The sequence below is a fragment of the Enoplosus armatus genome, chromosome 18 (genome assembly GCF_043641665.1).
Source record: "Enoplosus armatus isolate fEnoArm2 chromosome 18, fEnoArm2.hap1, whole genome shotgun sequence".
Classification (NCBI taxonomy): Eukaryota; Metazoa; Chordata; class Actinopteri; order Centrarchiformes; family Enoplosidae; genus Enoplosus; species Enoplosus armatus.
This window is the reverse complement of record NC_092197.1, coordinates 18,648,117-18,661,230: the sequence shown is the minus strand read 5'-3', so window position 1 is coordinate 18,661,230 and position 13,114 is coordinate 18,648,117. Positions and strand designations below refer to the sequence as shown.

The window sequence follows — 13,114 nt, the reverse complement described above, 5'->3', positions numbered from 1 at the left end:
GAAACTCTCAAGAGGTTGTTCATAAAATTTGACAGTCAACATGTTCACGTGTTTTAGGTCATAAGAATTAGCCTATGACTCTCAAAATATTGATTCTGTACACAGGAAATACTGTCAGGGTATTGACTATAATACTAATAGAAATAAACACCAAACAGACAAAATGTACCCCAAAGAAGTATATATTTTTTTTCAAGTTTCCACTCTTTTTTCATAATCCTGGTTATTTTCACCTTTTCAATTCTCTATGTTCTTAAAAATAAGTATAAATGTTTCAATTTGACTTCTTCTTTCGGAAGCTGGACTCGCCTTCTTCATAGAAATCAGGAGGACGATGTTGTGTAGCGTTTGAACATAGTGAGTAGGAGGCAGCCCGGCGTCGGTTTGCGGGGTTTTGTCACAGAGCTGAAACATGAATGTGGGAGTTTCACTATATCTCATAACAGCAGCAGGTTCTGCTCCGCTGGAGAAAACAACAGGATCCTGCCTGCCTGCCTCTGTCTGTGTGTGTGTGTGTGTGTGACTGAGAGACAGTGAGAGACGGGAAAAGACAGTGAATTATTCTTTCATGCATTTGTTGCCTTGTGTGTGTGTTTGAGCTAACGTTAATATGTTACATGTACTCTGCACAAAAGTCAACAATGAATGTCCATGCTCAAATCTCTTTTTTTTATCTTTATTTTCCTGTTTCCTCGTTTGGTAGCATGAGTTGTACTGTACTGAGTACTGATCTGATGCCAGTGTCATTCCTTCTCCCTAATAACAGGCTTTTTTTCAAATTTTAACTAGATAGTTCAGAGGATTTATGAAAATTGAGTCATGAATCTCGTAATGACACACACCGTCATGCTCAACTTGTTTAATATATGTAACACACGGTTCCTCCTGTAATATTACCTGTCCCATGTGCGTCCAAACGGCAGGTCAAGGAAAAAGGCTTTTCTCCCCTGCCTTTGTCTTTTTTTTCTTTTTTTTTCCTGCACAAACCAAAATCGTCCTGCTAAACAACGTTGCTTTCCGACAATTTTTGCAACTCTTCAAAACTGACAATCCTTTTTTTCCTGCGTCATGCCGATTTAAAACGACGCGTCTCGCCTCCAGTATCGCAGAGTAGCGTCGTAGCCTCGTAGCGTGGTACCAGCATGAGCTTTATGCATCAACAGTTGCTCACCACGGCGAATGAACGGAGCAGACTGTTTGAAACTGTATTTAATGTATTTACTTCAGTGTCAGTATTGTCACCAATGCCAACTCAACGGATCAGACTGCTGCCGAACTCCAGGATTATAAACGACCAATCAGAAAGTCTGTGTGCGTCATCACAGATGCCACAGCCATGTTCTTTTTTTATATATATCAGGCTGGCTGGTAAAACAGTAAAAAAAAGTGTCTAAAAAGTTTGAAACTGTTAAAAAAAAAAAGAAAAAAAAAAGAAAAGATGTATATAAACTGTGAGGAAGTGAAAGTGAGCTGGTGAGTTTTCCGAATGTGTTGCCACTTGTGGTGTGTTGACAGTAAATGTTCAGATGGTGGTAGGTGGCTGCCGCCTCACCCTGTTCGCTCGCGCTCTCTGTACTCCCGCCATGACGCGCAGTTTGGCAGAACAACACTTCAACTGGTCTCACTTCTGTCAGACAAGACAAGCTAAAACACATCTCAGAATTCAAGGTGTGCCAGCAGACACACACCCACCTGCGCACGCACACACACACACACACACACACTCACGCACATCTGATGATATTCCAGGAAATCTCTTAATTTCTCAGCACCGTTGGTTCTCATCGCCAAGACTGATCAGCTCCTGTCACAGCTCGGATCAAAGGCTTAATGAGAGGAGGAGGAGAGGATGAATAGTTTCTTAATAAATACTGTTACATGGCTCCGTCATGTTGCCCTGCCCAACATGATATCCACTTCTCATATCCACTTGGCTTACAGGAACAAGACGTCACTCTGCTTTCATTTTACTGGGGTTTTAAGGGAAGCTTATGTGGTAATGTCAGCGCCAAGACTGGCTTTGTGCAAGAAAAGAGGAATCGCTTTATCTCCGTTCTTAAATGTTCAGAATTGTGGCTCTGGGTGGACCTGAACAAGATACAGGAATCAAGCAGCTTTAACAGCAAGAACTTGTTTAAACCTCCGCTTTAGTTCCGTTTCTTTGTCCAGGAGATAATGGCGCCGCTTAAACCCGTGCTGTGCAGCTGTTTGTCCCAACCGAGTGGCAAACCTTCATGGCTCCGTGGTGGAGCTAAAGCAGCCTTAATGGTCTTTCCCTACCAAACTTTTCTCACACCAAGCAAGGTGGAGTGTAGGAGGGAGAGCTTTATGTAAAGCATTACCATCCTACAAAGCAGCTAACTCGGATTTGGCTCATGAATATCTTGCCTTGCCTTGTACTGATTGGCTGTTTCCATATTAATTATGAAATATCAGTTGCAAAACCAATGAGTGTATCGCACTATTTTCATTGTATACTATTTTAAACTCACTACATTCCTGATCCTATGATTTATCCGTCTTCCATTTGTCTAGTGGTGCAGTTGGTTTCAATTTTTTTCCATTTGTTTGTTATCTGCTTAAGTGCTGCTGCTCCAAATTCCAAAGGGGTACCCATGAGAGAGAGCAGCCGACGTGTTCTATCCAGTAGTCATTGCTCTGGACCATAAATGCTTACTGAGGTAATAAATCAAGTCAGAAGTAGGGTCATTTTCTCATAGACTTCTATACAATCAAGACTTCTTCTTGCAACCAGTGGAGTCGCCCCCTGCTGGCCATTAGAAAGGATTCGGATGCACTTTCCGCATTGGCTTCCATAAAGAGTGCACAGTAATATTGTATCCATGATTTTACTTTCACAATAGTTATTTTCTACCCAAGTGGACAAAGATGACGATAGGTGGCCCAAAAATCCTATGGGTGACGTCATAAACACATTACCTTTAAAAGGAGATGGTAGACGTTGAGTACACATTGATATCTGGACACTCATATTCAGAACCAAAGGAGAGCAAAGGCGCAAATCTGTGGCGTTCAGATAAAATTTCAGAAACTGGAATGAGCTCCTTGACTTGTTTCTTTAAGCTCTGTTTCATTTGTAACTTGACTTGAAAACAACAACAACAGATTTCCTTTTAGTTTAGTTTCTTTTTAGTAAACTAAAAAGTATTTTAAAGTTAACAAATATAAGTTAGAGAAGCATCTTAAAGGATCAATTCACCCAAATTATAAAGAAGTAATAATCCCTCTTGTAATGTCTATCCACTGTGACTTGGTTTCATTCGTCCAGGTGTCGAGAAGTCTGTCAAAATATGTGTATAACTGTGTTTTGTTTTTCGCATTCTTCTACTCCCTTACATCTGCACCTATCAGTTCACCCAAAACAGTAAAAGGACACTGACAAAAAGAACACTGCTTCTGGAAAGACATTTCTGGGTCTAATTTTGATTATTTGCCAATCACTTTCCTTTCTTGATCATTTTGTCTATAAAACGTCAGAAAATTGTGGATAAAGCGCATCACAATTTCCAAGAGCCAAAGATGACGGCTTTCAAATGACTTGTTGGTCCGACCAACAGTCCCAAAGACCCAAAGGTGTTCAATTTACAATAACAGAAGACTCTAAAAAAAAAAAAAAAAACACAGCATGATAATTAAAATGGAAAATACAGTTTGGCATTTTGCCTTTTAAAAATGACTGATTATTTGATTATAAAAATAGTTGCAGACTGTCGACTCATCAACTCATTGTTTTCGCTCTTCGTGTTACATTTTGAAATTCTTTAATGCCAACTTTCAATGGTGTGAGCGGCTCAAGCTGAATTGTATTAATCTCCATTGTATTGGGGTGGAGGCAGAAATATCGGAGACAAATCACAACCTGGACTAATAAAACCATCTATCTTTATGTATAGATATTGTGACTGTTTGGGTGTACTGACCTTTGATCGGTAACATGCAGATGTAAGAACAGTAGCAGAATACAAAAACCAAAACCAAACTGGGTTCTTTATATTCCGATTTTGCCAATTATTGACAGCAGTGCTGACGTTCTCCCTTAGAGGTTTAATGAAGTATCTCAAAACTAACCTTCGAATTCATGACCTGCTTCATTTAAAATCAACAAGACATGCTTTATTATCACACACACACACGCACAGCAGTACAAACCAACACAGCCTCAGCAGCACACGGTGGAGGAATAGATGAAGTCTGGTTGTGACAGATTATATGAGTCGTTTCCAGTGGTATTTTCCCATAGATAGACAGAAACAGAGTGTTTAGTCCGGTTACGCAAGGAGTGTTCAGCTCGTTGCCAAGACTAACAGGCAGACTGGCAGTTTGGAAAACACCCAGCTGAACTCTGTCAACCATCTCCTCCTCCTCCTCGTCTTCTTCTTCTTCTTCTTCTTCTTCTCAGAAGGATAATCTGTTCCATCTTCTGATATCGACCATGAAATTGGTCGACAAGGTGGAAAAGCTCCTTTTTAAATCGGACTCTTTTTAATCCAGATGAGGAGCTTCATTTCCTTCTGTAGGACAGCACCACAAAGGTCAGAGGTCACCGTGGCCTGAGAACAGGATGATCATTTCTAGTTAGCCTGCTGCCAAGGCGCCTCCTGAGCAAACCCTGAAACTGCTGCTATAACTGATCAGTGGCCTCCGGCAGGAAGTAAACAATCGAGTCTTTTGAGCGTGAAAGCTCACCTTGGACACATCTTAACACAAGGTCCACTTGCTGGCTTCTTCCATAGCTTTCAACCACGGCTCATTGTCTTCATCAGTGGGTGGAGTTCTCGCTCAGTTGCCATCACTTGAGTCAAGTATGGAACTTCAGTCACATTATAACAGGTTGCATATGTAGCTGATCCACTTTAGCAAACTCAGTCTGCTAATGAAGACCGTGAAATGTGGTTAAAGCTCCAGAAAGGAGCTAGTAAAGGACCTTGAGTTAAGTGTTTTTTTTCTTTTGTCAAAACAGTAATATACATTTAAATCTTCCTTGGTAAGCTGCTGGATCTACTATTCCTGTCTTTATTTTGTTGTTTCTGTCTTTGATACGTTCTTTATATCTTGGGGGGGGGTTTTCTGCTTATTTCAATTTTAGTTTTGTTTTTATTGTTTCTCTTTCACTTCCTCTTGTTAGTTGGTTTCATTTTTGTTTGTTTTTCTTTTTTATTCCTTTCACTTTTTTTGTGTCACTTGGATTTCCTCTTTTCTCTTTGGGTCTTTATTTCTCATTTAAAAACACACAGCAAAATCTTTCAAAACATTAGTGCTTCAGCCTTGCATTCCTCTCATCCTTTTTGTTTTTGTTTTTTTACTCCCTTCACTTTTTCTTGTTTCAAGATGTTTGCCTTATCTTCCCCCCGTCGCTCGGCTATTTATCATGTTCCTTTCTGCTCTTTCTCATTCCTTCTACTCCCGTGTTTCTAAGTATCTTTCCAACACTCCTTTTATTCATCAAGTTCACTCTTCTTCTTTTCTGATAACAGCACAACAGGCAACATGTTTTTATTCCTGAGGCTGCCACTAACGATTGTTTTCATTAATTACATATTTTAGTGTCACTCGGACCGTCCGTCCAAAACCCGAAGATATTTAGTTCACAAGGATGATGATGAATAAAACAGAGAAAAGCAGCAAATCTTCTCATTAGAGAAGCTAAACCCAGAGAATGTCTGCTGTTTCCGTAATGAAACTGTAACTTACAGTATTTTCACTCGCGAATAGTTTTTATTTGTGATTGCAAATATGCATGTAGAATACTGCAATACGAAGTAGAAGTGACAAACGTTGATTTTGGTGTTCATTTACACACAGGTCTACAGCATCACCTTTGTGCATGATGGAAACACTGTGGAGTGGATTTCATTCATCAAAATGGATTCTTTTCGTGCTTTAAATGCGTATATATCCTGTGTAACCTCGACGCGGTGAAAATTACATGTGTGACAGGCTGCAAGTGGTGAGATACATTAATGTAAAAAAAAAGAAACAACACCCACACACATTTTTCACCTGCAATTATGGAGTGAAATGTGTTTGTCACATACATTCAAGCAATTATGGAGCCCTGTTCACGTTTTTCTGTATGTAAGTACCTAATCAGAACACACTGGCAGCTGGCGGAGAGAGAGAGAGAGAGAGAGAGAGTGTGTGTGTGTGTAATTTTCAAATTGTCAACAACACACACACACACACACACACAGATATTCATTGGTAATTACTGGTCTTGTCACACCGATGGATGATGTTCCTCGACGCTCGTCACACACACACGCAGCGTTTTTAATGAAGCCATTTGATTGGCTAAGATCAGTTTTGATTGACAGGTGACAAAGTAGCATGAAGCTTCAAAGTCTTGAAATCTCCTCGAGATTTCCTCCCAAGGTTTTCATTTTGTCTAAACATTGTATGGACGAGCACCTGAAACACCTCCAGCAGATTCCTGAGTTGAAGTTAAAACACTGAGAGATTTCACACAGTCGAGCAGGATTGGGCCTCTGGTCGGCCACATGCAGGTTGCCATGGCAATGCTGTTCCTGCTCAGGTGAATCACGTCTTTATTTCTACCCAAGCATGTTATTATTGTTGGTGTTTTTATAGCATAGTTTACAATCATACAATTTATTGCAAAAAATGTACAGAAATGTGGGTCCTGAAAACTTAAATCTTAAGACTTAAGTTAATCTCAAGTGTCAAACCTCAGAAAATGTGTCTTCATGCACTTCCAATTTATATTACCTGGAATCGTGTTGTACATGGCGTCAGTAAACGGGTAACGGAAAACAGACTTATTTTTCTGCAGATTTTCCTCATTGCCATAGGGAGAATTTGTGCAAGTCTTATTCTTTTTATTTCTTATTAAAATTACTGTAAAACTGTAATTGTTTAAAGATGCTTTAGGCAACACAGAACTTTCATTTTGAGGTTCATAGCACTTTCATCACAAGGCTGAGATCAAATGTTATTATGTTTGTAACGGAACAGTTAGTCTTGTGTAATGTGATAATATGTTGAATGTCACAATTGGTGCGTTTTTTTTGCGCTCTTTCAAACCCAGACTGACACTAGGCCTGGGTGTTAATTCAAGTATCGCCTGTTGGTCAAATGAATGATTCTCAGCAGTTCATTGCATCTATTTTATGTGTGGATTTGCATACAATTTCCATAGTGTGACATGTTGATTTTTGGAAGTCATCCACATCAATATCGTGATTAAAAAGTTCCTCTTTTATAGTAAAATATCCTGAGTGAAGAAGAAGATATTTTACCTACAGTACTTGAACTAAAGTGCGGGGGGGGGGAAAAAGGACTTGACATCTGTTCACGGTTCCTTAAACTTGATATGAACTAAATATGTTTTTGGAACTGATGTCAGAAATGTTCAAATGATAACCAGCTCTTAAACGTCAGACTTCAGAAAAGGCACCAGTCAGTAACGAACATGGTGGAAAAACAGACAGAGGCGCTGACTGCTTGTTTTAGTAAGAGTCAAATATGCTCAGAGCAGTGTGTGACTTAACTGTACCCGGTCACTAAGTCTCCTACATGAAAATATTGATATTCCAGCAGGACAGAGTGGGTTTTCTTCAAGTTACTTCAGGTTCCAGTCCTTCTCTCTGTCACACACACACACACACACACACACACACACACAGACAGAGGAGTCAGCAGGCCTCCTTGAAAAACCTCTTTAGCAGAATGTTAATATATTTCCCAGAGGACCTTTGTGTTTCCGTGCCAGTGTTTGCGTCGTTTCTACTAATTCGTCTTTCTCTACATGTCGATGTCACTTCTTCAGTTGGTTCATCAAAGGCTCGCCATTAGATGAGCCCCCTCGTCTTCCTCACAAACAAAACACTTCTCTGCCTCTTGACACCTCTGGAAGAATAAAACTCACAGAGGGTTAGTGCCTCCCAGTGGACAGACGTTGCATTACACCCAGAGGTCTGAGTGCTTCACTTTACCTGGGCCTTCATTTCTGTCTGTACGCTTAATGTGAGTTATGTAGACAGAAAGATACTTTATAAGTAAATACTGTTATTTTTCCCCTCTCAGTACTACTACCACAGTTATCATGTTGCTGCTACTATTAGTATTACTGGAACTACTACTATTGCTGCAGCATTTGCCATTACTACTACACTCTCTACACTGCTGCTACTAGTAATAGCAACAGTAGGCTACGAAGCTGAAACTACCACAAATATTACTACGACTATAGCTATAACTACTGCTAGTCTAGCCACTACTGCTACTACTACACTGCTATGCCTGCTGCTCGCACCACTACTACTTCTTCTGCCACTAGCAGTACTAATAGTACAAGTACTAGCACTAGCACACAAACTACAGGGCTGTTACACTGCTGCAGCAACTAGAAATGGCATTGGTACTAGAGCTTGTACTACTACATCTAATGCTATAGATGTTACTACTCCTGCTTCAACTTCTATTGGTACTACTACGACAAGTAATACTACTGCAACTACTGCTGCTCCTAGCAGTATTAGTACTTATTATTAGTACTGGTAGGCTACTACCACTGCTATAAGTAGTACTGCTAGTATAAACACTAATACTACTAACATTACACTGCTGCTACCACTAATACTTCTGTAATTATTACCAATACTGCAATATACGCACTATCTACTATCTACTACACTGCTGCTGCTGACCCACAGATACGACTGCTACTAGTATTAGTCTGCTACACAGAGCAACATCAGTACGATAATTAGTGCTACTACTGCAACAAGTAGTACTTCTACTGTAGTATAAGTACCGGCACCACTGCAACGGCTTGCCTCCTTCTGCAGTAGCTATTACAGCTACTGCTGTTACTACTACTGTACTACTACTACTACTACTACTACTACTACTACTACTACTCTATACGTTTCTACGATAGTCTTAAAGTGATATCACTTTACAGTAGATAACAGTAGTGACTAGTGGAATGTATTCCTGATATAAACAACAGTACGCGGTGGTGTGACTCCTGAGTGTGGTTTGGAATATTCGGCTGCAGTTGGCTTAACACAAGGAGCATTAATCACTAACTCTGCATCAGCTGTTCAGCTCTGTGTGTATCTATGAAAACGCCGCCGTGTTTGTTCAAGGAAGGAACCGCTTTATGTTAAAGAGGGAGCCCACCAGTTAGTCAGGAATGTTTAGTGCGGGAGAGTCGCCGTTTGGGGTTTCCAGACCTGCAGAGGCTGCGGGGATGGAAAGCGCAGCGCTTTGACGGATCAGGAAGTGAGGATGCGAATGCCGAGACCGCGGCCAGCCTTAACTTTGATCCCTGAGCAACCTCTGAGAGAGTGTCAGTGTTTCCTCAGGCAAACCTCTCTGCTGCTGGAAGACAGAGACAGAGGACGGAGAGGTCTGTCCTGTCCTGTTCCTGTCACTGTCTTCAGGAGCTGCTCAGCTTGTCTGTTCAGGGAAAATATATAAAAACAGCAGCACCTGAGGGGTAAAAGCTCCCATTCCCTCAATCCAATGTTTTATTTCTAATAGTAATTATCTCAAATATGGAAGACTATCCTGCATCTTTGTATGTTTCATCAGTTTCAATCAGTTGTTTATATTCGAGTTTATGAGACACTTCTTTTCATCTTAATGTGTGCATAGACGGTCCTTTTTGCACATTTAGCTAGTATTTATTTTAGTAAAAGCAACAAGCTTCAGAGGCCAATGATATCTAACCAAAAGTCCAACCAGCCAATGGGCAAACAGCCCAGTCAACAATTCCAGAAATGTTTCATGCTGTAATTAATCAGGATGAAATCATGCCCAATATAGTCCAAAAGATGTTCTGATTACATTTATTGTCATCAGTATATAGTCTATATTTTATTATAGCAGCTATTAGCTGTTGACCCGGACCCTGTGAATTCTAATGAAGGTGGGGGTTTGAGTGCACTTTGTAAACCAAATGCTTTTGTATTTGTGTGTCGTCAGACTCTTGCAGATTAAAGGCCGTCATCAGCTGCTGACCACCGAGCTTCTTAATCTTCAGGAGAAGAAGAAACGGGCCGAACAGGAGCCGAAGAGAAACTCCGGCCTGCAGGCGCCCGCCGTAAGTGACCACAGCAGGAAACTGATATCGTGCACCTTCGTCACAGTGGGTTAAAAACAAACCAAAAATGGCATCATGCTCAAAAAAGTACGCAAATAAGCGAAGGCCTGTAAACCTTAGGCTTTAGTAATTGGTGATACATATTGCAAATGTCAGATACACTGCAATATGATGATATATAATCAATATGATGAATATTAAACCTTTATTAGGTGGCTGAGATACTACTACTACTACTACTACTTCATAGGATTTGCAAAACATGTGGCTAATAAACATCTTTCTGTGTTTATTCCTACACAGACGAGCTGATCATTACAATAACATCATTGCCATCAATGTTTTGATCAGAAACCATATATTTTAAGTCTCGATGTCCACTTAAGCTTTTACTCAGAGCTTTCAGCAGCATCTCATAGTCCTTATTTGCTGATTAAGACCACGAGAATATCGTCAAAAGCTGGTCAATAAGTCACGGGCGGGACAAGGTGAGAAGAAAAACGACAACAAACTGTGTTGATCCCTGTTGAGGAATCAGGACACGGCAACAGAGAAGTCACGAGTGTTTTGAAGTAAACCAATGAGATCGCTGTGTTTCCTCACGGCAGCGCCCCCATCAGGCCCGTCAGTAAAACTGTTGTCCAATGTTTTCCTATACAGTTTCAGCTGTGTGCTTGTCGCGAGCTTCAGGGCTCCATAACAGAGCGTTTGGCCCAATCAGAGAGGCTGGTGTTCCAGGAGGAGGCACTGAGCGCGCTCCATAACCTGCTGACCCAAGACCTGCAGAGGTACCAGGAAGAGACGCAGAGACTGACCCGTTTCACCCGGAGAATATTCACAGGGTCCCACAGGTGGCCGACTCCACATTCTGTTTAAACAGCATCTGACTAGAATTGATTGTTAAGTTGTTTGATTGACGTTACATGATTTAAAAACCTGTCGATTTATTATTTATTTGTTAAACGTGGAATATAAAATGACATTTTGCACTTGACTTGACGAGGAAACACGCGCAATAGAAAGCTGAGTTGAGTTTAGTTTTGCTTGCGGCAGTGAAATGCCTTGTTTAGTTGAGATCAGTCAGTCGTTTAAGACAAAAGCTGTGCTTGACTTTCCCATGTGAAGGTATCAATCATTTAAACATTTCACTTTATACTCTTTTTTCCTTCAGGTCAGACGTTCCAGGAGAGGAAATGTTCGCCAGCCGACAGAGAGACAGCAGCATGCAGGGAAAGAACGAGACCGAACAAGAAAACAACATGGTACAGTTCTCTCGCAGAGTTTCACTATGCTTTCTCCTTCTTGGCACAGTCAAACTTATCAAACACAATGCCTAACGAAGCTAACAAACCAAACTAACATCTCGCCTAACCCCAGCTGCCACTCCGTAGGGTTAAGATCAGCTGAAGCTCCAAACACAGTAGATCTTTTCATCTTTTTAAATTCAACTTTCTGGCCCAATCAGAATGCACCTTGGCTTCAAATACGAGGAATAATGTAATTGGTCCGGGGATAATCCCACTCTGCATGAGGTGGCCTCATGCTGTATTTGCCTGATCTTTGTGGTCTTTGTGCGAGAACTTCTTGTCTCCCTCACTGGGACATCGACATGAGCTCGTCCTGCGTCGGATTGGACGAATACTCGACTCACCGGGCTTTCATTGGAAACTCCTGAACTATTAATCTGACAAAGTTGCACATGCACTTCATGCACGGGAGTCTTCATCATCCAAACCAGCGGTTTCCAACCTTTTTAGGTTGTAACCCTCTAAAAACAAGCAAATATCTGCCGGCAATTTCTCCTCACATTGTTTCATTTGAATAATTTTCAAAAACGCAAAGATGGAAAAAGTAACCCTAACCGTCACATGACAAGTATATTTCTTCAAAATCAGCTGCAGCTATAACGTTGGTTTGGATTTCAACCGAATCTAAAATATTTAAGTTCATATCACAACAAAACTGCACTGTGTCGTTGTCTACCTGTGTGTGTGTGTGTGTGTGTGTGTGTGTGTGTGTGTGTGTGTGTGTGTGTGTGTCTGGCATTGGTCCAGCTGTTGTCAGTCTTTCTCAGACAGTCGGAGTGGAAACAGAGGAAACATCTGCCTGCTCATCTGGCTCTGTCTGTCACACAATCACACACAGATGCAGACCTACAAACACACACACACACAAACACACACACACACACACACACACACACACACACACACGCACACACACACATTTTAGCAGCTTCTTAAAAACAACAACAACAAAAAAAAAAACCCAATAATAGACTGACACGGTTGTGACAGGAAACGATGAGGGAAGAAACCCGGTTTGGAGTCTTATTATAACAGGACACCTGTCAAAGTGTCACCACAGTTTAACTCGTGAAAGCTTAAACACAACCAGCAGACAGGCCGGCTGCCAACAGGCTGCACCCCCTGCACAGGAATACAGCATGCATCAGCCTCGTGGTTTTCAGTCCGGGCAGATTTTCATTGAGAAATTTTTTTCAGGAGGAATTAAAAGTGAAACTGCATCAGAAGTCTGTCATCTGAGTAGATTTGGAAAGGTGGCAGTTTGTAGTTTGCTTCTTCTTCTGAGTTCATGTAGTATCAGTCATCTAAATGACCTGCGCATTCAGGACGCTCTCAGCACATCTGTCTCTACCAGGTGCCTTCTCAAGGGTAGATAAGCAAGACACAAACAGCCTTCCCTTTTATTTTTACATTAACGTATTCTAGCAAACTTTCCTGATTTTACCAGGAGAGTCTCTGGTGCTGCCTGACACTGACATTTTAAAAAATCTGCTCATTTACTTAAAGTTAGACTTTGTCATTTTTGTCTTCCTGAGTTTGATCAAAATAAACACCTAGTCATTGATTGAATGCTGTGACAGCTGAAGTCACTTGTGAAGTGGATTTAAATGGAAATAGGTCAACTCAGTGCAAAACTGGATTTTACAGCTGACAGAATTTACAAAATTTGGCTGGTGGCAGTTTATAACCCTGATGCCCCCCCCCCAAAAAAAAAAAA

At 40.9% G+C, this 13,114-nt stretch overlaps 1 protein-coding gene across 1 annotated transcript in view; it reads left to right on the top strand.

The window, feature by feature from the left end:
• The window catches only part of LOC139301676 (cingulin-like), a 50,156-nt gene that overhangs the window by 20,697 nt on the left and 16,345 nt on the right, over window positions 1-13,114 (top strand). The window contains exons 5-7 of the mRNA XM_070925118.1: window positions 9,973-10,090; window positions 10,751-10,941; window positions 11,262-11,352. Of these exons, the coding sequence (XP_070781219.1) occupies window positions 9,973-10,090; window positions 10,751-10,941; window positions 11,262-11,352 (400 nt within the window). The remainder of the gene's footprint in view (window positions 1-9,972; window positions 10,091-10,750; window positions 10,942-11,261; window positions 11,353-13,114) is intronic.